Source organism: Notolepis coatsorum, assembly GCF_963971535.1.
Source record: "Notolepis coatsorum genome assembly, chromosome: 3".
NCBI lineage: Eukaryota > Metazoa > Chordata > Actinopteri > Aulopiformes > Paralepididae > Notolepis > Notolepis coatsorum.
In genome coordinates this window covers 95150529-95178112 of record NC_140167.1, presented here as the reverse complement: position 1 = coordinate 95178112, position 27584 = coordinate 95150529, and the positions used below count along the sequence as shown (strand labels likewise).

General features: G+C 44.3%; 1 protein-coding gene across 1 annotated transcript in view; it reads right to left on the bottom strand.

Moving 5' to 3' along the window:
• The window catches only part of slc44a5b (solute carrier family 44 member 5b), a 113138-nt gene that overhangs the window by 65693 nt on the left and 19861 nt on the right, over window positions 1–27584 (bottom strand). The window contains 1 exon segment of the mRNA XM_084311622.1: window positions 6880–6928. Within this exon segment, the coding sequence (XP_084167748.1) occupies window positions 6880–6928 (49 nt within the window).

The following is a 27584-nucleotide window of genomic DNA, read 5'->3' as shown; positions in this document are numbered from 1 at the left end:
AGCATAGTCAAAGTGACATTGGATGAGGGCTCCAGCTAGGGTCCTCAGAGCGTTTTTATTTATGGACGAGGAAATTCTAAATAAAAATTTGGTTTTTTGATTGACCTTAGTAATAACTTTTTGTGCCATTTTTTCGTTAGAAAGTTTGTTATTTAAAATAAAGCCCAGGTAGGTGACCTCCTCTTTATCCTCAATAATGTTTTCACCTACTCTAATTTTAAAACCCTGGGATTTCTTTAGGTTGGCGTTTGACCCAAAGAGTATGGCCTCTGTTTTTCCCAGATGTAGAGACAATTTATTGTCACTGAGCCAGGAGCAGATTTTTTTCATTTCACTGCTCAGGACACTTTCCACTTTAGACTTATCCCTGTCTGAGACCAGGAGTGCCGAGTCGTCAGCAAACAGGAACAGGTTGCAATCGCATGCCGATTTCATGTCATTAATATATATTAAAAACAGTTGAGGTCCCAATATGCTTCCTTGGGGGACCCCACATGTCACTGGAAGGGACGAGGACAAGGTGCCATTGATGTCTACCACCTGTTCTCTTCCCTCCAGGTAGGACTTGACCCATTTGGCTGACTTGCTATCAAAGCCTATCGCTCTCAATTTTTCTAGTAGGATGGAGTGGTTGACCGTGTCAAACGCCTTTTGCAGGTCCAACATTACCATCCCACAGTAGTTCCCCTTGTCCATCTCCCGTTTTATATAATCTGTCAGGTACAGTAAACAGGTGTCAGTGGAGTGTGATTTTCTGAAACCTGATTGGAACTGGTACAATAGTCTATGTTCAGTCAGGTAGTTGTCTATCTGCTCATATACCAGCCTCTCAATTACCTTTGATATGGAACAAAGGATAGAAACGGGGCGGTAGTTACCTGGATCTAGTTTGTTTCCTTTTTTAAATAGAGGGGTTACCCTAGCAAGCTTGAGTTCTTGCGGGATGTGACCCTGGTTGATGGATAGGTTGGTGATATGGGCTACAATGGGAGCTATGATGGAAGCAGAGTCTCTGAGAAATCTGGTGGGAATATTGTCATGGCCTGTGGCTTTTGTTGGCTGCAGCATACTGAGCTTTTTCATAACCTCTTCAGTAGTTACTTCAGTCAATTTAAAGAGAGGAAAGGGAGAGAGGAGGGGAGGAGAGGAGAGAGGAGAGATCAGGAGAGGGGAGAGGAGGAGAAGGGAGAGGAGGAGAGAGGAGAGGAGGGAGAGGAGAGAGGAGGGGAGGAGGAGAAAGGAAGGGAGGAGGGAAGGAGAGGAGAGAGGAGAGGAGGAGATGAGGGGAGAGAGGAGGAGAGGAGAGGAGGATATGAGGGGAGAGAGGGAGATGTAAACAAGCATGCCTGCCTCGTCTCATCTCAGAGGAGGAAGACAAACCTAACAGCAATGTGGTCTGGAGCCAAATATAGTCAGACTTCAACCTCATTCTGATTCCTACCAGGCGTCGTTCCAGAACCAGGTCTCTTTTCAGATCTCCCTTCCTGGAGCGCCCCCTGCTGGCCTGCCTGGCAGAGCGCACTGCTTTATTAGACGTGTCCAAGTGCTGTGGAGGACAGTGCTGGCAGGCCTCTCGGCGGCACGAGAAGCACCACGTTAAGCACCGTGACACGTGTTTTATCCAAAGCGACTTACAAGTTCTGTACGACAGGTCATCAGGAAGGATACAACTCTATCAGCTGAGTAACAATATTCATCAAAGTGTTGCGTGTTACAGTGTAGGTTAGTTTATTAGGACAAGTGCATGACAGTAAGGTTAGTTAGGGTTAGATTTTTTTTATTTTATTTTTTATTATTATTTCAGATAATGGTTGAAGAAGTGCGTCTTTAGTCGACGGCGAAAGATTGGACGGGATTCGGCTGTCCTAACTGGGGTGGGTAGTTCATTCCACCATTGTGGGGCAAGGACTGAGAATAGGCGGCTTCTCTTTGATGACCCTCCGGGAGCTTGGATAGGAGTAGGTCTGAGGCCAGAAAATGCAGAGCGTAGGGGTCTTGAGGGTGTGTAGTTAGAGACCATTGACCGGAGGTAGGCGGGAGCGGTTCCCTTTGCCGCACGGTATGCCAGGTCGAGGGCCTTGAAGCGGATACGTGCAGCAATGGGGAGCCAGTGCAGATCCCTAAGGCAGAGGTTAGACTAGTGTTTTTGTGGCTCGTTTTTATACGTTTTTGAATACGTTTCATGTCCCTATTACACAGAAATGCGTTTTTTGGCGTTTTTTTTTTGATACGGCTGAAACGCTAAATTGCGTTTGCGTTTTGGAGAACCCCTAAAAAACGCGCCGACAACAGCCGTGTAGTCAGCACGGAGCCGTTGTTGCGAAAGCGCCCATGCGCAGTAGATACCATCTGCGTGCCCTTCCGGTGACAACAGTGTGTGTGTGGGTGTGTGTTTGGGACATAGCTCTGTGTCCCAAATAGCTTCAGCTACCATGTGTTGTCAAGTTATTGTTATAAGGACCCCAGTCCAAGCTACAACAGTCTGCATTCCCTTAACAATTGTTTGTATTGAGCCGTATTGTATTGTACCCATATGCAATATGTTAAATAAAGTTTACATCCATTCATTCTGCTAGCATTACCGATTGCAGCTGGCTAACGTGAGCTATCAGGATTCAGACCCTGTTAGCTCAGAGCTCCTCTTTCAACTTAACAAGCATTAAACAGGGGGAGCTCCAGTAGCTCACCACGTACCGCGAGCGCTATTTCGGCGCCGTGGACAACCGTGCTCGTCACGGATCTGGGGTTTAGCGAGTTCGAATCCCGGACTGCAGCCGTGCCTTTCCCAGAGTGTCTTCCCCCCCATCTGAACCCTTTCAGCCTGTTTCTGTCGGTCATCCTTGACCAGAATAAATGTGATAAACACATAAAAAAAAAGAGCCAGGGGAATGGCCAAAGTTAAAAAAATAAATAAAAACAAGCATTAAACAAAATGGCCCAGTCATCTATTCACCTTTGTTTAATACACACAGCGTTGTCTCTAATGTTATCCAACTACTGATAGCTCGCGATATCATCAGTTTGGTGCTGGCTAAGTAGCGTGAGCTAACGTTAGCTTCTAGCCACAATGCTATACTGTTATAATGGCATACTCCATTGATGTTAGCATGCAGCTAACAATGCTACCGATCTTTTTTTAGACTAAACTATCCGCTCTTGGTGGTCACTTGTGTTGATGTTAGTTTTGTTTCATCAACAAATGAGAGGCAGAACACACAGTGAATGTATCCGTTTTGTTTATTGAACTTTTATTAGGCTTTGCTGAAAAAGAATTGCTGCATTGGGTAACTAGGCAAAAGATGGTGGCCGCCTTGTTGACATTTGCTTTGCAGGCACATTCAAGTTCTGATTGGTTGAAATTGCCTTCATGTTTGCCACCTACTGCCACCTACTGCTTTGGCAGTGTACTACATCAGTGTGCTCAGGTGACAAAAACGAAAGTGTGACTCGAGGCTGCCACGTCGAAACGCATATGACAATGAAACGAAAATGAAACGAAAGGTGTAACCGCAGCTTTAGAAGTGGGGTGACATGGGCCGACTTCGGTAGGTTTGAGATCAGGCCCGCTGCGTTTTGAATGAGTTGAAGAGGCTTGGTGGCAGTGGCTTCTGCCCAGGTCACCCCACTCCTTAGAGAGCTGCACTGGCTCCCCATCGTCACACAAATCTGCTTCAAGGTCCTCGACCTGGCATATCGTGCAGGTCAGTGGTCTCTAACTACACACCCTACACCACCCCTCCACTCTACATCTTCTGGCCGTCTCAGACCCACCCCTGGGTCATCAAAGAGAAGCCGCCTATTCTCTGTCCTCGCTCCACAATGGTGGAATGAACTTCCCACCACAGTTAGGACAGCCGAAACCCGACCAATCTTTTGTGGTCGACTAAAAACACACTTCTTCAATCAATATCTGAAATAAAAATGTTTAATTAAAATAAAACACTAACCTTCTTACTGTCCTCTACCATCATGCTCTCTTCCTAACTAATATGTCTCTACTACTATGCTCTCAACACTGCAGCAATCAAGTTTCAACACTTTGATGAACATTGTTACTCAGCTGAATGATAGAGCTGTGAATCTTCACTGGGCTCACGATTCGATTACGATTCAGCAGTCCACGATTAGATTCTACAATGCATCTCGATGCAGCTCAATAATATATTACATCCTCAATTTTATAATCTATATTACTGCACAGGGCTACTTTTTCATCAAGTCATTCAAGTTCAAGTTCAAGTTCCTTTTATTGCCACACGGCCAGGCCGGTGGAATTCAAGCACGGTGCAGGTGGTAGCTGCGACAATACACCACAAAAACATAAAAAGACACATGGAACAGTACAGTACAGAAAACACCACCTAGAACAAATACATGACAGAAACAGTACAGTACGAAAAACTATAGATGACAGTTCAATGTAACCTAGACCAGAAGAAACATAACAGCAGGGGGTAAATTTAGGAGGAGTTGGAGTTAAGCAGTTGTATGGCCTTCGGAAAGAAACTGTTATTGAACCTCACAGTACGACTGCCCAGTGACCTGAACCTCCTACCAGAGGGGAGGTGTTGGAAGAGGTGATGAGCTGGGTGCAGGGGGTCACTGATGATTTTGTTTGCGTGTGTGATGGTGTGATGTTTGTGTATGGAGTCCAGGGTGGGGAGTTTGCAGTTGATGATTTTGGATGCCCTTATAATGATCCTGTCTAGTCTGTGTAGTGTGTGTTTGGGTGTGTTGCCGTACCATACAGTGATGGATAGTGAAATAATGTATTGTATTATGGCTGTGTAGAATCGTATCATTAAGTTCTTCCTAACCTTATACTTCCTAACCAATACAACAAGCAGTCAGATAAATGTACTTTTATTTAGAAAGTTCTTAAATCAAAATGTCAAAATAAATGTCTTCACTTGTATTGCATGATAAACAGATACTAGAAAGGTATCTCGATACCCAGCTGTTAAAAATGGTTCCATACGAATTTTATTAGTATCAATACTTTTAGAATAGCCTGATGCTGTATTGTCTATGAGTTGAGTGGATGCGTGACCGGAGCACTAGCTCTGCGTAGTGGGCATGTCAACAGTGTCAGCTGAACACAGACCAAGGCATAGGAATAGTCAGATAGAGCCGAATATCTTATTTCATAATACAACGTTTCTGAATGGACGTTTGGATTAAACCAAGTTGTATGCAGTGATGAACAGTCTTTCCCAGTGGAACACAAGTTATTTAACGTTACACAGGTCACGCTATGCATGCTTAGCTTTCTAACGTTAAGATAGCAGGAGCCGTCTGCCAACAAATATGTTGTTAAATGGATTACCATCCAAACGTTATTGAAGACTCCTGTGACCAGTAAGTAGGTAGTTAGGTACTATGTACGTCTAACTTTTACTAACCATTTTTCACCGCAGCAATTTTGCGCAAATGTCCTACGTTATATGCGTAAATGCATTCGCGACTAAAATAGCTAACCAGAATTTTTTTTTAGCACATCAACGTTAGTAGGCTATAATAATCAATAATCAATCATCAGAATCGTCCACGTCCGCATCACGCTGCATCTTAGAATCGAGAAATATCCACACCCCTACTGAATGAGTTGTGCCCTTCCTGCTGACTTGTCGTACAGAACTTGTAAGTCGCTTTGGATAAAAGCATCAGCTAAAATGCCAAAATGTAAATGTGGTAACCAAAGATATAAAAAGATAAATCGAGTACCCTCAAAAACCACTCTAGTTCAGTTGAAACAGTGAGTACTCAACTAATCGATGACTCACGCCCATTCCTAATCTGGACTACATGTTGTTTTGGTGTGCGTGGCGTGGCTGGTTAATAACGTGTGTCATTGGGCTCACGCCAGCCACCGGCGGGACTAATGGCCATCGATCTGTGTGGTGGAGTGGAGAGAGCTGCCAGCCGTCAGCCTCGCTCTTCATTAACGCTGCATGACAAAAGATCAATCCATCATCAACACAGAGAGAGATGCGCCAAAAAGCTTATATAACGAAATCAATACTGCTCTATGAAAAAGAGACTTGAATCAGGAGCCAGAAGATACTCGCTAGTGGTTTAGCCTTAGTGTCAGTTATGCAATTGTATTAGCTAATATAAGTGGGAGCAGAGTTTTTTGTACATACGGGTACTTTGGCTTTTGGTGGAATACATAGACATCATTCCTATTGTATTTGGCCTGTATAAAAACTTTTGGCAGAATGATTAAATTGTTTAAAACTTTTTTTTGCACGGTTTTAAAAAGTTATGATTCGTTGATCTGTTTTCAGGAAAGCTCCTTCAGTCTTCTTCTATGGTATTTCCCCATTCAGCTGCAGGATACTGTATTTCCCCATTTCCCTACCTGGGCATGATGTAACATTATGCATATGAATCTCTGGGTGACCTAAACCTAAGGAGGTCTATGTTGTTTATCCGTTTGTTGTTTTTGTCCCAAAGCTAGTTTGTAACCAAACACCGCTGAACCCCTGTGGGAGGCGACAGTGGCTCAGGAGGTAGAGCGGTCGTCTGGTAATCAGAAGGTTCCCGGTTCAATTCCCGCTCCTCCCGGCAGCGTGCGTCGAAGACAAAAGATCAACACAGAGAGAGAGACCTCCCGATGAGCAGGTCGGCACCTTGCATGGTCGCCTCTGCCGTCGGGTGTGTGAGTGGGTGAGTGAATGGGTGATTGTGAGGCATAAGTTGTAAAGAATTTTGGATAAAAGAGTTAATGCAGTCCATTTATTATTCCCCACGTTCTTTCTCCCCAGAAAGAGGCATGGCCTGGGAACAGATCAGGGCGGATGTCCTGATGCCAGTCTGGTGAATTAGCTCATGCAACCAAATGTGTAAGAAGAAGTGGGAGTGAGTGTGGAGGGCTACCTGTTGTGAATAGGTCCTCTGAAGGTTGGATCAAACTTGCGTGGCTCACCTGTAAGACAAGCAAACCAGTGGTTAGTTGAAATTATGAACATTGTTACTCAGCTGATAGAGTTGTGCCCTTCCTGATGACTCGTCGTACAGAACTTGTAAGTCGCTTTGGATAAAAAAGTCAGCTAAGGGGTTCCCAAACTTTTCAGGCCGGGACACAGAAAATAAGGCGTCACAAGCACATTGTCAGGCTTTCTTTTCTTTTTTTTTGCCAGGCGACCGATTTTTTAAGCCAAATATCACTTCAATCCTATTAAGTTAGTTCAAGTCAGTTATTCATTTATATGTGCTATTTATGAGAGGGCTAACTTGTTGCAAAATAATAATGATAATAATAATAGCCTCATTAAAATACTATTGTTGCTTCGGTTGTTTTCAGCGTTTTATGTGCATAATCTGTTATTTAGTTTGAAATGTTCGTTGAAATAAGTAGATTTTTCGTTTTTGTTTATTTATTAAGTTAATATAAAACCATATAGTCACATTTTAGAATACAATAGAATATAATTTTAGAATACAACTAGAAACACTGTCTTGGCCTGCTTCTAAGTTCAGTGGCCTGACAAAAAAAAAAAAAAAAAAAAAAACATTTTTTTTTTTTTTTTTTGGAAACCATCTTGCCACCTTTGGGTCGCGACCCCGACTTTGGGAACCACTAAATGACTAAATGTAAATGTAAAAAATGTAATGTTGAAATAAAATGTACTGTATGTGGGATACAGAGTACAATGGCAGGTAGAGGAATCATAGCTACATAGAAATTAATTCAAACGTATTATTATGGGGGGCAACAGTGAGAGGTAGAGTGGTCGCATTGTAATCGGAAGGTTCCCGGTTCAATTCCGGCTCATCACCCGCCGGCAGTGTGTCGAAGTGTCCTTGAGCAAGACACTTAACCCCTAACTTAGAGCCATATGAAATCAGTTTTATTTTTTTCCAAATTCCATTTTATTTTTTTCCAAATTCCGTTTTTTCCGTTTTAATATTTCAGAATTCTGTATTTTGCTTTGTACGCTCGCTCATTTTACCATCAGAAATAGTGTCTAATAAGTGGAAATGAATAAATGTCCACAATTTAATAAGATATAACAGTCCATTTAATAGGGCTGTCTTAAATACTTCGAAGCTTCGAAGCTTTGTTCGATGGGCATGGGATTCGAATATGAAAATAAAATTCGATTATAAAAAAAAAAAAAAAAAATTATATATATTTTTGCAAAATCAACTCTGGCTCTCTTTGTTAACTACAACAAGCAATGCTGTTTGTTATTTAAGATGAGGTCGGACTCGGCACTGACAGATTTGTGTTCATTGTGCTGCTTTTATAAAGCCTCAAATGACGGCTTACAATATTTCATGAAAGCAAAGTGTTTTGTTTGTCTAAGATTTAAAAAGGTTTCAACTTTACAGCACTGACAAAGTTGAACAAAGTGCTGTACAAGTCCCACAACAGTAAAAAAAAAAAAGTAAAAAAAAAAAAAAAAAATTTTTAGTGGATTCCATTTTTATTGCTCAATTCCGCGATTCCGTCCGCGGATTCCATATGGCTCTACCCTAACTGCTCCCGGTGAGCGGGGCGGCACCTCGCATGGTCGCCTCCACTGTCGGTGTGTGAATGTCTGAGTGAATGTGTGAATGTGAGGCATAAGTTGTAAAACGCTTTGGATAAAGGCTGTTATAAAAATGCAGTCCACATTTACCATTATTATTTCTTAAATCAGATTGTGCCTACATGGCTGACACAACTGCAAAGAGGTCAACTCGAGTTGTACAAAACATCCTTTCACAGTAGGCATCTCAGTAGCACTGGTTATGATATGCAGATGCTAGATCGCTACAATGGCTGTTGAAGACACAGTTGTAATAAATCATCCAACGGCTCTAAAACAGAACAAACGGCTCATCTTTATCCGTGTCACCCCGAGAAGAATCCCCACTTAACCCGGTAGCGGGAGCGTTGAACCAGAGACGCCAGATCCTCACAGTCACCCGAGGGGGGCTACCGCGATCCGTCTGTGTCTTTGTAGAGACACGCGGAGAGATTCCCCCATTTTCTCAACGCATGTAACTGTAAGGTTTGTTCATGAGCCCAGTTTGAGTCGTCATCATCATCGTCCTTTATTTATACTCGAAAAGACAAGTGAGGTCACCCTCATTTTTCAATGTCGTCGAGACTCCACAGACATTTAATAATAAATATTAATAATAACCATCTACTATATAGTATAAAATGAACATGGGCATAAAATCAGCACACAGATTGACAGAATAAAAAAACAATGCATAAATTGCAGACATAAGAATAGGTATAAAAGACAATAAAAGTAGTGCAATGTAATAGGTAAGGCACACGCACACATGGGTAGGTAGAACACACGTATATATATATAGCACACATAGATAATGCACACACATAAGGCCTAACAAAAATAATAGTTGGTTTCAGGTTGGTTGTCAGTTTGGCCATGGGTAGGTAGGGAATTTATTTTATTTTATTTTTTTATTTTATTCTTTCCCACGGCGACTATGGATAGGGAATTTCTTTATTTAATTAAAATGTTCACAACAACATGGATGCATGTACTCTGCCAGCATGTTTAATATCCATAATACTAAATGTTTGACTAAGATTTCTATGAAACTTTATTCTAAAAAAAAAAAAAAAAAAAAAAATCTGATTTTTTTTTTTTTTTTAAATATATATTTTTTTTAAAAAACTCATAAAATATATTGGGTCGCACCTAAATCGGCAGGGTCGGTCGGCAACCTGAAACCAACCATTATTTTTGTTAGGCCTAAGAGCCACATTTATTTTTAATTAAGTTTTTATTATTTTACTTTCTTGTTTGCCTGTCTTGTACCGTTATTATTGTTGTCGTCGTTGTTGTTATTGTTACTATTATTATTATTATTATTATTATTATTATTATTATTATTATTATTATTATTATTATTATTATTATTATTATTATTATTATTATTATTATTATTATTATTATTAATGTTATTGTATTGTGATGTCTTGTTCTATGTATGAAAAATGGAAAATAAAAACATTTATAAAAAAATTATAAAAGTAGTGCAATGTAAACGTGCAGACTTAATAATGGCATAAAATAAGTACAAAAGTACAATGTGGCCCCGTCGTGACGTGTTCCTGAGAACATTATTAATCATCTCAAGCGGCCGGGACAGCAGGAGAGAGAGAGGGCCTAACGCCCATCTGCCCGTCTCCCGCACTGATCCCGCTCACAGACGTACAGCCCACTTAACAGGCCTCGGATACGGGGTGACGAATGAGTTTACTGTAGACTGTGTTAACTGCACACTTTGCTTACTGACTAAGCTCTTGTAAAGCCGGGTTTCGGGACCTCTATCTAATCTAATTGAATACCTGGTGAACAGCGCTGAGCGGGTTAGTGTAGGCGAGTGTTTACCCAAACATGATGACGCAAAATGCCAGGAGGGGGGGGGGGGTAAACAAAGTCATGCGTGCGCTATAAAAAAAAAACTAGGAGCAAATGACTTTCTGCTCTGCCTCGACTTCCAGAACCTACTCCTCACGGTTCAAGTCTGTCCTCCTGTTGTTATGTAAATTATTTTCTGTTTGTTTAGATTCAGTTAAAATGTTCAGTTTCAGTTAAATTCAGTTATTCTTTTTTCTTTTTAAATAGAATGGATCGTTAAAATCAAAGGGTATTGCACATAAATAGACACATCAGATAATCCTTCAGAACGTTGATCGGCTCAGCTGACCCGACATTTACATTGTTGCATTGTTGGCCCATCAACCGGCTTTAAAAAACAAACAGTAGCATCATGTTAGGCCTGAATTGAAAATTAGGCTGCCTCTAAATATACAAATGTATTAAATAAGAATAGTGTGCTTCACTTAAAAAGAAAAATTATAATAATAAATTATATATTTTTTTTTCTACCGACATGAAAATCGAATGTGGAGACTGGCACGCACAACTCTTCATCCCTGCTCACTACCCTCCTCTTCTTCACTCCTGTCCTCACTACCCTCCTCTTCTTCACTCCTCTGTCCTCACTACCCTCCTCTTCTTCACTCCTCTGTCCTCACTACCACCCTCTTCTTCACTCCTGTCCTCACTACCATCCTCTTCTTCACTCCTCTGTCCTCACTACCACCCTCTTCTTCACTCCTCTGTCCTCACTACCACCCTCTTCTTCACTCCTCTGTCCTCACTACCACCCTCTTCTTCACTCCTCTGTCCTCACTACCACCCTCTTCTTCACTCTGTCCTCACTACCACCCTCTTCTTCACTCCTCTGTCCTCACTACCACCCTCTTCTTCACTCTGTCCTCACTACCACCCTCTTCTTCACTCCTCTGTCCTCACTACCACCCTCTTCTTCACTCCTCTGTCCTCACTACCACCCTCTTCTTCTTCACTCCTCTGTCCTCACTACCCTCCTCTTCTTCACTCCTCTGTCCTCACTACCACCCTCTTCTTCTTCACTCCTCTGTCCTCACTACCACCCTCTTCTTCTTCACTCCTCTGTCCTCACTACCACCCTCTTCTTCACTCCTCTGTCCTCACTAGGGGTGGGAATCACCAGTTTCATCATGATACGATACGATATCGATTCTTTGGACAACGATACGATATTTGCCGATATCACAAAGTCTCTCACGATACAATACGATACGATTAGATTCAGGTGCCTGCGATCGATATGAGATGATATCATATGCCCATTTAACACAATCAGTTATGAGACTCGCCACAGGATTTTCAAAATAAGAGTATCGATATGAATCGATCTTATTACATCGCATCGATCCGATTCGATCGTTGATAATTACATCGATGTATCGATCTGGATCGATGTATCGTCCCACCCCTAGTCCTCACTACCACCCTCCTCACATTGGCTCTTACTCACTACTAACTAAGGTAATAGTAATTGTAGTAGTATTGAAGGTAATAGTAATTGTAGTAGTATTGAAGGTAATAGTAATTGTAGTAGTATTGAAGGTAATAGTAATTGTAGTAGTATTGAAGGTAATAGTAATTGTAGTAGTATTGAAGGTAATAGTAATTGTAGTAGTATTGAAGGTAATAGTAATTGTAGTAGTATTGAAGGTAATAGTAATTGTAGTAGTATTGAAGGTAATGGTAATTATAGTAGTATTGAAGGTAATGGTAATTGTAGTAGTATTGAAGGTAATAGTAATTGTAGTAGTAATGAAGGTAATAGTAATTGTAGTAGTATTGAAGGTAATAGTAATTGTAGTAGTATTGAAGGTAATGGTAATTGTAGTTGTATTGAAGGTAATGGTAATTGTAGTAGTATTGAAGGTAATGGTAATTGTAGTAGTATTGAAGGTAATAGTAATTGTAGTAGTATTGAAGGTAATAGTAATTGTAGTAGTATTGAAGGTAATAGTAATTGTAGTAGTATTGAAGGTAAAGGACCTGAATTCCTCAGTCTGGAGTCGACCTTACCCAGTGGCAGGCCTTATAGTGGAACCATTGTTCCTTCAAGCGTCTCTGGATGAATCTCACCCATTGGACAGCTACTGGGAACACCTTATCTGCGGTTGTTCTAGATACCCAACGCTGGGAGTGCGGAACACCTGCGCAAGTAGCTGCCATCTGTTGTGATGGGAGTACGGGCCGTGCTATAAGTGCTCCATTATTCCTCAAGGCTCTCAAAGGCCTGAGAACATTCTTAAATGTATCTTATTATTAATACCAGAACGGACTGGAACTCAGGGACGTTTGACTGGGTGGGTGAGATTGAAACTTAACAGACGTCAGCGCCTTTTGCGGGGCGCAAACCACCATTACCTCACCACCACTATATCGATCAATCAGTCGTATGGAAAGTGAAACTACGTTATGGGAGGCGTTTACGTGAATATAACCTGCTGTTTTGTTTTCCTTTTTGCATTCCTCCTGCGTGAGACCTATGTGTTTGGATCACAGATCTGTAACCGCCTTTACTCGTGTGTTTAGAATAATAAACCATCCTTTGTTATATTCTGAAATCTGACTGTGTCTCGATCTTATAATAACCACCTGTGTCCAACCTTGTTCACCTTCGCAGCAATCAACGAACGCGCTTTCAGTAGTAGTAGTAGTACTAGTAATATTAGTAGTAGTAGTAGTAGTAATAATAGTACTAGTATTACTAATAGTAATACTAGTACTATTATTACTACTACTACTAATATTACTTTACTAATAATAGTAGTAGTCGTTGTATTATTAATAGTAGTAATAGTAGTTGTATTAATAATAGTAGTAGTAGTAATAATAATAGTAATAATAATAGTACTAGTATTAATATTAGTTGTAGTAGTTGTATTAATAATAGTAGTAATAGTAGTAGTTGTATTAATAGTAGTAATAGTAGTAGTTGTTGTATTAATCATAGTAGTAATAATAATAGTATTAATAATAATAATAATAGTAGTAGTAGTAGTAGTAGTAGTAGTAGTAGTAGTAGTAGTAGTAGTAGTAGTAGTAGTAGTAGTAGTAGTAGTAGTAGTAGTAGTAGTAGTATTGTCATCATCCATGGGAGAAATCATGGAAAGCAATGACATGATAGACATGTGTCAGAGTTTTTGTTACAATCAATGATCATGAGATTTTGGACTTCTCCATTTTATTGTCAGCAACGCACTCCAACAGATATTAGAGCGTGTGCGTGTTGGGAACGTGGCAGCTCAGAGCGCGTGCTGCTTGTAGTGAGAACCGCAGTATTGCTGCTTGTAGTGAGAACCGCAGTATTGCTGCTTGTAGTGAGAACCGCAGTATTGCTGCTTGTAGTGAGAACCGCAGTATTGCTGCTTTTATTTTTATTTTTTTTTACTTTTTTTTTTAGCGTTTATCGCTTTTCTGGTCAAGCATGACCGACAGAAACAGGTTGAAACGGGATGTAGAGCAGGGGAAGACATTCTGATAAATGACGGCGGGTCCGGGAATCGAACTCGTGTCGTGTCCACCAGATCCGTGACGAGCACGGTTTTCCCCGACGCAGAAATAGCGCTGAGATATGCGGTGAGCTACTGGAGCTCCCTGAAGTATTGCTGCTTGTAGTGAGAACCACAGTATTGCTGCTTGTAGTAAGAACCGCAGTATTGCTGCTTGTAGTGAGAACCGCAGTATTGCTGCTTGTAGTGAGAACCGCAGTATTGCTGCTTGTAGTGAGAACCGCAGTATTGCTGCTGGCAGTGTTCTCAAGAACCGTGCATCCAAACAACGTCACATTGGACACGGTACTTACTTGGGCCCTCAGTAATACACCCACCATGTGTGAAGTTGATTGGATAAACAGTTCTCAAGATATGTGAATTACAGACACGCATGATTGCACATACAGTAGACACGCAGATTCCTTCCTTTATGGTTAGATGGGTTTTGATGCAGAGTACAGTTTCTTAAAGTGAATGACCAGATTGTCCTCCTATCGGACATCCTGGGGCCGGAAACTGGGCTGGGCAATAAAATGATAATTATCGCGATATATTTTAATAATCGATATCGATCAATAATTGAACAAATATCAAAACTTTTTTTTTATAAAAAAAATTTATATATTGTGACCTGCAAGAGACAGTGGACAGACTTGTCTTTCTTGCCTGCAACTTAAAGTAATGGCTTTGCTTGTCCAAATGACAATACTGACCAAATTGAGATTTCTTTTTCATTTATTTTGTTTGCTTTCTAATGTAAAATACAGTTTGAAACCGTCTGTACACAGTAGGCTATGTGAGCTAGCAGAGCTAGTCTCCACTCCAGTCGCGGTGGTTTGTCCACCAAAAAAGCGCCAAAAGATAGAAAAGAAACGAGCAGAGCCAGAACTGTTCAACTCCCCTGGAGCCACAGCCAGCAGAGAAGCCGGTTTACTTTCGCTTTCAAACCAGCTGCAGCCTGAGAACTGGAGTGTGAGGGGCTGTAACACTAAAGATGGCGGCAACGACAAAGAATTGCTGCAAAATAAACATACATTTGTTGTTAAAAAAAGTGTTTTAAATATATATATTTTTTAATTTGTTTAATACTGATAACAATATCGATAATTATCGCTGTCGGGTGATATGATAACATTATCATATCGTTATCATGATAACGTTTTTTGGCCATATCGCCCAGCCTTAGCGGAAAGCGAGGAGAGACACCCTGCTTCCAATCTGAACTTCGACCCATAGCTGTGTTTTACTTCTAAAAATGGTAATGTTCTGGGTTAAATGTGTGAATTCCTCTGCCAAGGTCAGTGAGCATGCTGCACAAAGCCCTGGTGGAGGAGGCAGTGACGCACTGTGTTGCTCACTGTTACTGACTTTAGAGGAGAGAGAAGAACACTTGTGTTGCTCACTGTTACTGACTAGAGAAGAGAGAAGAACACGTGTGTTGCTCACTGTTACTGACTTTAGAGGAGAGAGAAGAACACGTGTGTTGCTCACTGTTACTGACTAGAGGAGAGAGAAGAACACGTGTGTTGCTCACTGTTACTGACTTTAGAGGAGAGAGAAGAACACTTGTGTTGCTCACTGTTACTGACTAGAGGAGAGAGAAGAACACTTGTGTTGCTCACTGTTACTGACTAGAGGAGAGAGAAGAACACTTGTGTTGCTCACTGTTACTGACTTTAGAGAAGATAGAAGAACACTTGTGTTGCTCACTGTTACTGACTAGAGGAGAGAGAAGAACACTTGTGTTGCTCACTGTTACTGACTAGAGGAGAGAGAACACTTGTGTTGCTCACTGTTACTGACTTTAGAGAAGAGAGAAGAACACTTGTGTTGCTCACTGTTACTGACTAGAGGAGAGAGAAGAACACTTGTGTTGCTCACTGTTACTGACTAGAGAAGAGAGAAGAACACTTGTGTTGCTCACTGTTACTGACTAGAGGAGAGAGAAGAACACTTGTGTTGCTCACTGTTACTGACTAGAGGAGAGAGAAGAACACTTGTGTTGCTCACTGTTACTGACTAGAGAAGAGAGAAGAACACTTGTGTTGCTCACTGTTACTGACTAGAGGAGAGAGAAGAACACTTATGTTGCTCACTGTTACTGACTAGAGAAGAGAGAAGAACACTTGTGTTGCTCACTGTTACCGACTAGAGGAGAGAGAAGAACACTTGTGTTGCTCACTGTTACTGACTAGAGGAGAGAGAAGAACACTTGTGTTGCTCACTGTTACTGACTTTAGAGGAGAGAGAAGAACACTTGTGTTGCTCACTGTTACTGACTTTAGAGAAGAGAGAAGAACACTTGTGTTGCTCACTGTTACTGACTAGAGGAGAGAGAAGAACACTTGTGTTGCTCACTGTTACTGACTTTAGAGAAGAGAGAAGAACACTTGTGTTGCTCACTGTTACTGACTTTAGAGAAGATAGAAGAACACTTGTGTTGCTCACTGTTACTGACTAGAGGAGAGAGAAGAACACTTGTGTTGCTCACTGTTACTGACTAGAGGAGAGAGAACACTTGTGTTGCTCACTGTTACTGACTTTAGAGAAGAGAGAAGAACACTTGTGTTGCTCACTGTTACTGACTAGAGGAGAGAGAAGAACACTTGTGTTGCTCACTGTTACTGACTAGAGAAGAGAGAAGAACACGTGTGTTGCTCACTGTTACTGACTTTAGAGGAGAGAGAAGAACACGTGTGTTGCTCACTGTTACTGACTAGAGGAGAGAGAAGAACACTTGTGTTGCTCACTGTTACTGACTTTAGAGAAGAGAGAAGAACACTTGTGTTGCTCACTGTTACTGACTTTAGAGAAGAGAGAAGAACACTTGTGTTGCTCACTGTTACTGACTAGAGAAGAGAGAAGAACACGTGTGTTGCTCACTGTTACTGACTAGAGAAGAGAGAAGAACACGTGTGTTGCTCACTGTTACTGACTTTAGAGGAGAGAGAAGAACACGTGTGTTGCTCACTGTTACTGACTAGAGGAGAGAGAAGAACACGTGTGTTGCTCACTGTTACTGACTTTAGAGGAGAGAGAAGAACACTTGTGTTGCTCACTGTTACTGACTAGAGGAGAGAGAAGAACACTTGTGTTGCTCACTGTTACTGACTAGAGGAGAGAGAAGAACACTTGTGTTGCTCACTGTTACTGACTTTAGAGAAGATAGAAGAACACTTGTGTTGCTCACTGTTACTGACTAGAGGAGAGAGAAGAACACTTGTGTTGCTCACTGTTACTGACTAGAGGAGAGAGAACACTTGTGTTGCTCACTGTTACTGACTTTAGAGAAGAGAGAAGAACACTTGTGTTGCTCACTGTTACTGACTAGAGGAGAGAGAAGAACACTTGTGTTGCTCACTGTTACTGACTAGAGAAGAGAGAAGAACACTTGTGTTGCTCACTGTTACTGACTAGAGGAGAGAGAAGAACACTTGTGTTGCTCACTGTTACTGACTAGAGGAGAGAGAAGAACACTTGTGTTGCTCACTGTTACTGACTAGAGAAGAGAGAAGAACACTTGTGTTGCTCACTGTTACTGACTAGAGGAGAGAGAAGAACACTTATGTTGCTCACTGTTACTGACTAGAGAAGAGAGAAGAACACTTGTGTTGCTCACTGTTACCGACTAGAGGAGAGAGAAGAACACTTGTGTTGCTCACTGTTACTGACTAGAGGAGAGAGAAGAACACTTGTGTTGCTCACTGTTACTGACTTTAGAGGAGAGAGAAGAACACTTGTGTTGCTCACTGTTACTGACTTTAGAGAAGAGAGAAGAACACTTGTGTTGCTCACTGTTACTGACTAGAGGAGAGAGAAGAACACTTGTGTTGCTCACTGTTACTGACTTTAGAGAAGAGAGAAGAACACTTGTGTTGCTCACTGTTACTGACTAGAGGAGAGAGAAGAACACTTGTGGTGCTCACTGTTACTGACTTTAGAGAAGAGAGAAGAACACTTGTGTTGCTCACTGTTACTGACTAGAGGAGAGAGAAGAACACTTGTGTTGCTCACTGTTACTGACTAGAGGAGAGAGAAGAACACTTGTGTTGCTCACTGTTACTGACTAGAGGAGAGAGAACACACAGAAAAAGGTGCCAATACCAATACCTGGGATTCCATACCACAACGACACTCGATAGTATTGAAACAATTAAATCTCTACCATATCGAATGGTAGCGATTGAATGTGCGAGTTCCTAAAGCGATGAAAACCGACGGCGGATCTGTGTCAGTGATGGCGCTTGATGTACTAATTAGATCATAGACTCTCCTCTGTGATGCGTTGACGTCCCAGTGGAGGCTACTTACAGCACAGCTCCGCGGCCTGCGAGTCACAGCGCATTAACTCACATCAGAGCTCATTAGAAGTACAGCTACCAGGGGTGAGCCGCTGGACAGCTACTAGGTATCAGGCCATGCAAGCAGAATATAAATTAGACCAAAAACAAATCCTTCCATTGATCTTCATACAGTGTTAATATTCAAAGTGCCCACAGGCCTCCACAATGGGGGGGGGGGGGGTGAGTCCATAGTGTCCGACACCGAGCAGCACAGAGATGAAGAGGAGCCGGTGGAGAGAGGAGAGAGTGTGTTGCAGAGAGGAGAGAGGAGAGGAGAGGAAAGAAGAGGAGAGGAGAGGAAAGAAGAGGAGAGGAGAGGAGAGGAGAGGAGAGGAGAGGAACGAAGAGGAGAGGAAAGGAGAGGAGAGTGTTGCAGCGAGGAGGCAGGAGAGGAGAGGAAAGAAGAGGAGAGGAGAGAGTGTGTTGCAGCGAGGAGGCAGGAGAGGAGAGGAAAGAAGAGGAGAGGAGAGGAGAGGAAAGAAGAGGAGAGGAGAGAGTGTGTTGCAGAGAGGAGGCAGGAGAGGAGAGGAAAGAAGAGGAGAGGAGAGAGTGTGTTGCAGAGAGGAGGCAGGAGAGGAGAGGAAAGAAGAGGAGAGGAGAGGAGAGGAGAGGAGAGAGTGTGTTGCAGCGAGGAGGCAGGAGAGGAGAGGAAAGAAGAGGAGATGAGAGGAGAGAGTGTGTTGCTGTGAGGGGGCAGGAGAGGAGAGGAAAGGAGAGGCTGTGTTGCAGTAAGAGGAGAGGAGAGGAGAGGAGAGGAGAGGAGAGGCTGTGTTGCAGTGAGAGGAGAGGAGAGGAGAGGAGAGGAGAGGAGAGGAGAGGAGAGGAGAGGAGAGGAGAGGAGAGGAGATGGGAGGAGATGAGAGGAGAGGAGAGGAGAGGAGAGGAGAGGAGAGGAGAGGAGAGGAGAGGAGAGGAGAGGAGAGGAGAGGAGAGGAGAGGAGAGGAGAGGAGAGGAGAGGAGAGGAGAGGTGGCATCAGGAGCATCCGTCAGCCCTCTGCTTGGGAGTTGATGAGGGGCCAATATGCTCCACGAGAGCAGGGCCCGGTGGGAGAGTGGTCCCCTGCCAACTGGGAAGGAACGAGGGAAGTGATTTGGTATTCAAAGCCCATCGCGGTGACATATCGCCAATACTACACGACGGAGAGGATCATAAAGTATGTGAGTACACAAGAGCACTCAGTAGCAAAATCATTTCTCACCATATACACTAAAATACACTATAAACAGCTCAATTCTCGCCAAATTACATCCACTGAACGAGAATGTGTTTGTTCAGCAAATCCTCAGATGTAGTAAATTACTACATTCAGAGGTTTTCTCTCTCCCTCTCTCTCTGACTACATCCCCCTCTGACTACTTCCACCAGGCTTAATCTACTTTCCCCCCGGCTCACAAACCGGATTTGGTTCTGGGGCACTGTGGGGGTCTGACATTTATCAGTGACATTGAGCCACCAGAGCAGCCAGGCTCCCCGCGACATGGCGGCTGCCTGGAGGAGACTGCACTGCAGTCAGCCGGAGCAGGTGAGAGCGAGGGCTGGAACGGATGTGTACTGCCGGCCAGGCCCGTTTCTTGCCATATGCATACTATGAGGTTGCAGAGGGCCCCAGAAGCCACCAGGGGGCCCCTAAAATGCCATAAAGATTTATAAATATATATTTTTTTTCTTTTGTATTCACTCAATACAATATATATATCCTGTAGGGATGTAACAAATCATCAGCTTAAAAAATGTAACCGATAGGCTACTGCTTATGACCGCAAGTGGGTGTTTCTTTATAAAAGAAAAAATAATAATACATAAGTAGCTTACTGACTAAATTTAGTTGCATTTTTAAACTTAATTTAACTTTTTTCATAAATAGTTCCATTTAAATTTCAATATTGTAAGTCAGAAATGTAAGGAAAATGCTGTATCTGTCTCATTGATGTGCATTTGGGAGATGTTATAATGCAGATTCGGTAAATCCTGTACGTTTTCAGGAGTTTCTTGATGTAGGGGAGCCCCAGTGTTTCCTATTTATTATCATTTTCTGTCATTGCTGGGGTCAACTTGAGATGTTTGATTTGAATTTGTGAGGGAAAAAAATATATACGTTTTCTTCACGGATCTAGCCTCTTTTCCTCTTAAAGTGCACCAGATTAATGCATTTATATGTTAAATGCATGCCCACCTTAAAGGGTTTGGAATCCCCCCACCATAGTTTCACAAAATAGGGGCCCCCAAACAACATTTAGCTTAGGGCCCCCAAAAAGCTAGAAACGGCCCTGCTGCCGGCTGTGGTCAGGCTGAAACTAAGGCTGCGGTTACACCTTTCGTATCATCTTCGTATTGTTGACTCAGACGTCGTGCGCCTGAGTCACACTTTCGTTTTTTTTTTTCGTTTTTGTCAGCCGAGCACACTGATGTAGTACACTGCCAAAGCAGTAGGTGGCAGTAGGTGGCAAACATGAAGGCAATTTCAACCAATCAGAACGAATGTGCCAATACACTTCCTGGTGGAAGCTCCAGCAAAGAAAATGTCAATAAGGCAGGCGCCTATGCCGCGCCACCATCTTGCCTATTTACTCAATGCAGCAATTCTTTTTTCAGCAAAGCCTAATAAAAGTGCAATAAACAAAACGGATACATTCACCGTGTGTTCTGCCTGTCATTTGTTGATGAAACAAAACTAACATCAACACAAGTGACCACCAAGAGCGGATAGTTTAGTCTAAAAAACGATCGGTAGCATTGTTAGCTGCATGCTAACGTCAATGGAGTATGCCATTATAACAATATAGCATTGTGGCTAGAAGCTAACGTTAGCTCACGCTACTTAGCCAGCATCAAAACTGATGATATCGCGAGCTATCAGTAGTTAGATAACATTAGAGACAACGCTGTGTGTATTAAACAAAGGTGAATAGATGACTGGGCCATTTTGTTTAATGCATGTTAAGTTGAAAGAGGAACTCTGAGCTAACAGGGTCTGAATCCTGATAGCTCACGTTAGCCAGCTGCTCATGCAATCGGTAATGCTAGCAGAATGAATGGATGTAAACTTTATTTAACATATTGCATATGGGTACAATACAATACGGCTCAATACAAACAATTGTTAAGGGAATGCAGACTGTTGTAGCTTGGACTGGGGTCCTTATAACAATAACTTGACAACACATGGTAGCTGAAGCTATTTGGGACACGGAGCTCTGTCCCAAACACACACACTGTTGTCACCGGAAGGGCACGCGATGGTATCTACTGCGCATGGGCGTTTTCGCAACAACTGCTCCGTGCTGACTACACGCTGTTGTCGACTCGTTTTTTTTGCGTATCTCCAAACGCAAACACAATTTTGCGTTTCAGCCGTATCCACAAAAAAACGCCAAAAAACGCATTTCTGTGTAGATAGGACATGAAACGTCGTCAAAAACGTATAAAAAAACGCCAGGAATACACTAGTCTAACCATAGCCTAAAGAAGAAGGACTGTAGTCAACAACGTGTTCTGGGGGGAAAGCCTGGCAGCGTCTCTACAATTCGTAGCCGCATTTCTGCAGACCCCTCTCTGATTGGTTGAACTACATTTTTGCAGACCCCTCCCATTTCTGCAGACCCCTCTCTGATTGGTTGAGCGAAGCCCCTCTCTGATTGGCCCCCCGCATGAGCCGAGACAAGCTCCTCTAGCCAGGAGTCGAAACTCCGTTAACTCCAGAGAGAGAGGCTGAAAACCCACGGTTGTTGCCCGACGGCATGGAAGTATTGATTACGCCATAACGAATCATTAAAAAAATATACCGTTAACTGGAATATGTTGTGTGTGCCTTTACACATGTTGGATAGGATTATGTAATTGGTTTGTATAGCTTCGCGTATAACGTTATTTCGCGTGACTTCACGGTTTATTCACATTTCACAACAGCCAGCGTTCAACTTGTTTACACTCCCCACTTACTGTACAATGTAACATTTAGATTAACCCAGTTGTCTATCTGTATGTCATATGTTACGATGAATTGAAAATGGGGGACCCTGATGTAAACAAGACGAAAGTCTTTCTCTGGGGTCTGCATTCCCTTAACAATTGTATGTATTGAGCTGTACTGTGTACTGTACCCATTCTGCAATCTGTTAATAAAGTTTTCAATCAATTCAATCAATCAATAACTAGACAGTTACAATATAACATTTAGATTAATTAACCCAGTTAATGCCTTAAGAGAGAGAGGCTGGTGGTCAAGTCAAGTCAAGAGTTATTTGTCACAAGTTGTTTATTTGCATACAAGTGGGGGACCCTGATGTAAACAAGACGATGAATTGAAAATGTCTAGGCCTACCACAAGTTCAAAATCTGGTATGTCATAAATGTCTAAATGTAGCAGTACTGTCCATCTGTCTACCTGTATGTCATATATGTTATCATGAATTGAACATGGGAGACCCTGATGTAAACAAGATGATGAATTGAAAATGTCTAGGCCTACCACAAGTTCAGGGTACGCATCCAGATTAGATTCACATGGCGGAGTACAGGGAAAACGCTCATCATTGCTGACGCGTATTTTAAGATTTGCTGCCATATTAATGTGCGGCATCTTTTTTCTTTTTTTGGCGCGATTTCTTTTTTTGGCGCGAGCACCGCGATAACCTTACAACACGTACCTGAGAGGGGCTTTGCTCAAACCAAGCGCGTACCTTAAAAGGGGCTTCGCTCAACCAATCAGAGAGAGGCTTCGCTCAACCAATCAGAGAGGGGTCTGCAGAAATGGGAGGGGTCTGCAGAAATGGAGTTCAACCAATCAGAGAGGGGTCTGCAGAAATGCGGCTATGAATTGTAGAGACGCAGCCTGGCAGGCATATAGGAGGCCGGGAGACAGCCAGTGTCATTGTTGACTCTGCTAACCGCTGGCCTCCTATACTGGATATCCACATGGTGTTATAGCCCATCTCTCTTTGTCCTCCTGTGGCGGCTGGATTTACAGACAAAACAACGATCACTGTGGTAATCAAAGCCGGCCATTGAGACCGGACCGGGGGCAGGGGGGAATTACACACATGAGGCTCAGACAAAGGCTTTACCAGTAATCTGTATTCGCCAAATCCCATTTGCATCTGCAGTACTCTGCCATAGCAACAGTCCTGTGGCTCAACAACTGTTACAGAGGCAGGTGACGCTACAGCGAGTGTGACACGGTGTAGTGAGCGGTGTAGTGAACGATGTAGTGAGCGGTGTAGTGAACGGTGTAGTGAGCGGTGTAGTGAGCGGTGTAGTGAGCGGTGTAGTGAACGGTGTAGTGAGCGGTGTAGTGAACGGTGTAGTGAGCGGTGTAGTGAACGGTGTAGTGAACGGTGTAGTGAACGGTGTAGTGAACGGTGTAGTGAGCGGTGTAGTGAACGGTGTAGTGAGCGATGGTCAGACGAGGTTATAAAACAATGAATACGTGGGTGGTTAAAGGAACACGCCAACTTTTGGGGAAATTAGCTTATTTGCCATCTACCCGGGAGTTAGACAAGCAGATACAGACCCTTTTCTTCTCTGTGCATGCATTAGGCTTAAGGAACAGCCGCACCGTTAGCCTAGCTTAGCGTCATTCACTGGAAGTAGGTGTGCCAGGGTAGCCTAGTTCCCCAACAGTCACGAAATACACTCCAAAACTGTATTTGCAGTAATTTCATCGCCTCAAAAGCCCTGTTTATTTTTTTTTTTAAACTGGAAAAAAAATATCACATGGTAAATACACAGGTCACAACATGTTTACAGGAATGTTTTGGAGTTGTATTTGGAGTGTATTTCGTGACTGTTGGGGAACTAGGCTACACTGGCACACCTACTTCCAGTGAATGACGCTAAGCTAGGCTAACGGCGCGGCTGTTCCCTAAGCCTAATGTATGCACAGAGAAGAAAAGGGTATCTGCTTGTCTAACTCCAGGGTAGATGGCAAATAAGCTAATTTCCCCAAAAGTTGGCATGTTCCTTTAAGGAAAGTGATCTTAAAGGGTCCTAACGGTTAGTCAGGCAGATCCGAGAGCAGTGGGAGAAAGGAGAGCCTGCGCTGGACGAGAGCCAAACACAACACGCTGCTGCTGAGTGATAAAACCCAGCGCTTCAGGGGGAACTCATACGAGGTGTTCCTCATCAGTCTGTGTTTCACATTCCGGGAGAAGAGAAAATTGTGCACTTATCTGGTGCCATAGTCATTCCTGATGGGGGGCCTTGCGGACGGTGTGTGGACTTCTGGGGGGGAGTTATGGAGACATTTTACTGCCTAAAATCATTCACCGAAACCTGGGGAAATGATCTGGCTCATCTGTTCATCACCACCATACAACCAGATGCATGGTCTTGGAAAAGCTAGGATAGGATAATGGAGCCGTTGCCATGGCACGACGAAACCATACAGGGAAAGGTTCCTCGAAGGAACTCTATAGTATTCCTATATTAAACTGTACCAAACTGTCGTTGCCATAATAAGGAAGAGAATGATACTCTACTCTTATGTGCCAAGAGGAACATTTCATTTCAGAAATTAGGATTATCAAAATCCTCAAAATAGTACAGCAACATACCTCAGTCACCTCACCACATAAAAAAAAAGTTAAAATAAAGAATAACTACTGCAGTTTTAAATAAAACAACAAACGAAGACAGAAACAGTACTGTGTGTTGATAACCGTTTTCCGTTTGCTTTCCTCAGTTGATCCACACATAAACCTGCATAATTTCCTCTGCCTCCATGTTTACAGTAAGGAGGAGTATTATTTGTACGCTCGCTACAGTGTGAACCCTCTCTCTCTCTCTCTAAACACATCCAGTATACACAGACACACCAACAGGGCCAGACACAGGCACCAGTGTCCCCAGCCTCCACGGTGCTGCAACACAGGCTTCTTTCATACTATGTTCAGGCAAACGGCTGGAACACTGCAGGTGCCACACACGGGCTGGACTGGTCCAGAGAGGCTGTGTGGAGGGGAGGGCTGGTCCAGAGAGGCCCTGTGGAGGGGAGGGCTGGTCCAGAGAGGCCCTGTGGAGGGGAGGGCTGGTCCAGAGAGGCCCTGTGGAGGGGAGGGCTGGTCCAGAGGGGCCCTGTGGAGGGGAGGGCTGGTCCAGAGGGGCCCTGTGGAGGGGAGGGCTGGTCCAGAGAGGCCCTGTGGAGGGTCCAGAGAGGCTGTGTGGAGGGGAGGGCTGGTCCAGAGAGGCCGTGTGGAGGGGGTCCAGAGAGGCTGTGTGGAGGGTCCAGAGAGGCTGTGTGGAGGGGGTCCAGAGAGGCTGTGTGGAGGGTCCAGAGAGGCCGTGTGGAGGGGGTCCAGAGAGGCTGTGTGGAGGGGGTCCAGAGAGGCTGTGTGGAGGGGGTCCAGAGAGGCTGTGTGGAGGGGGTCCAGAGAGGCTGTGTGGAGGGTCCAGAGAGGCTGTGTGGAGGGTCCAGAGAGGCTGTGTGGAGGGTCCAGAGAGGCTGTGTGGAGGGGGTCCAGAGAGGCCGTGTGGAGGGGGTCCAGAGAGGCTGTGTGGAGGGTCCAGAGAGGCTGTGTGGAGGGGGTCCAGAGAGGCTGTGTGGAGGGTCCAGAGAGGCCGTGTGGAGGGGGTCCAGAGAGGCTGTGTGGAGGGGGTCCAGAGAGGCTGTGTGGAGGGGGTCCAGAGAGGCCGTGTGGAGGGTCCAGAGAGGCTGTGTGGAGGGTCCAGAGAGGCCGTGTGGAGGGTCCAGAGAGGCTGTGTGGAGGGTCCAGAGAGGCCGTGTGGAGGGGGTCCAGAGAGGCTGTGTGGAGGGTCCAGAGAGGCCGTGTGGAGGGTCCAGAGAGGCTGTGTGGAGGGGGTCCAGAGAGGCTGTGTGGAGGGGGTCCAGAGAGGCCGTGTGGAGGGGGTCCAGAGAGGCTGTGTGGAGGGGGTCCAGAGAGGCTGTGTGGAGGGGGTCCAGAGAGGCTGTGTGGAGGGTCCAGAGAGGCTGTGTGGAGGGTCCAGAGAGGCCGTGTGGAGGGGGTCCAGAGAGGCTGTGTGGAGGGGGTCCAGAGAGGCTGTGTGGAGGGGGTCCAGAGAGGCTGTGTGGAGGGTCCAGAGAGGCTGTGTGGAGGGTCCAGAGAGGCCGTGTGGAGGGGGTCCAGAGAGGCCGTGTGGAGGGTCCAGAGAGGCTGTGTGGAGGGGGTCCAGAGAGGCTGTGTGGAGGGTCCAGAGAGGCTGTGTGGAGGGGGTCCAGAGAGGCTGTGTGGAGGGTCCAGAGAGGCTGTGTGGAGGGGGTCCAGAGAGGCTGTGTGGAGGGGGTCCAGAGAGGCTGTGTGGAGGGGGTCCAGAGAGGCCGTGTGGAGGGTCCAGAGAGGCTGTGTGGAGGGGGTCTAGAGAGGCTGTGTGGAGGGGGTCTAGAGAGGCTGTGTGGAGGGTCCAGAGAGGCTGTGTGGAGGGGGTCCAGAGAGGCTGTGTGGAGGGGGTCCAGAGAGGCCGTGTGGAGGGGGTCCAGAGAGGCCGTGTGGAGGGGGTCCAGAGAGGCCGTGTGGAGGGTCCAGAGAGGCTGTGTGGAGGGGGTCCAGAGAGGCCGTGTGGAGGGGGTCCAGAGAGGCTGTGTGGAGGGTCCAGAGAGGCCGTGTGGAGGGGGTCTAGAGAGGCTGTGTGGAGGGTCTAGAGAGGCCGTGTGGAGGGTCCAGAGAGGCCGTGTGGAGGGTCCAGAGAGGCTGTGTGGAGGGTCTAGAGAGGCCGTGTGGAGGGTCCAGAGAGGCCGTGTGGAGGGTCCAGAGAGGCTGTGTGGATAAACTCTGATTCCTAAACTCTTTTAGACCCGTGAGTGAGTGGGAGCGGCCTGGGCGAGTTCCTTCCCGTCAGATCTAAAGTGGCCTCAGAGCGTACAAGGACACGAGCGCGAGAAAGCGGCAAGAGGGGGACATTCTGCATAATGATGTTTTGCAACTTAGCAGAGCAGGTCCCCAGTCTGGAGGTTTGAAAGCTGTGTATTTCCATTCATATTTGATGAAGCACTGGCTTCTGTAGATCCACAGAGGAAAGGAGATGCAGCAACATGGCTCTTTAAGGCTTGTTGTCTCTTTTCATTTGGTCTGTTGTGTGTATAAGAACCTAGCAGTGTTTAGGGATCTCCCAGAACATCAGAACAGTTGTGATTATGAATCTTCCTGGTAGCTAAAGCAGATAACTGCAGGACACACAGAGTACCAACATCTGGTATGAAAGTTCTCTTGGGTCTACTTTGCTGACAATTTACAAGGATGCTAGCCAAATCTTTCAAGATGGCTGCCACCTGCGATACCGACATGCCATTTCTGATCTCTGTAATTAATTCATTATCTTAATCTAAATACAACTCTCTTTTCATGCCTGCAAATACAAGCTGGAGTTGAAAGCTTGGTCCATCTTTGCTCTCGATTCTAGGAAATTGAT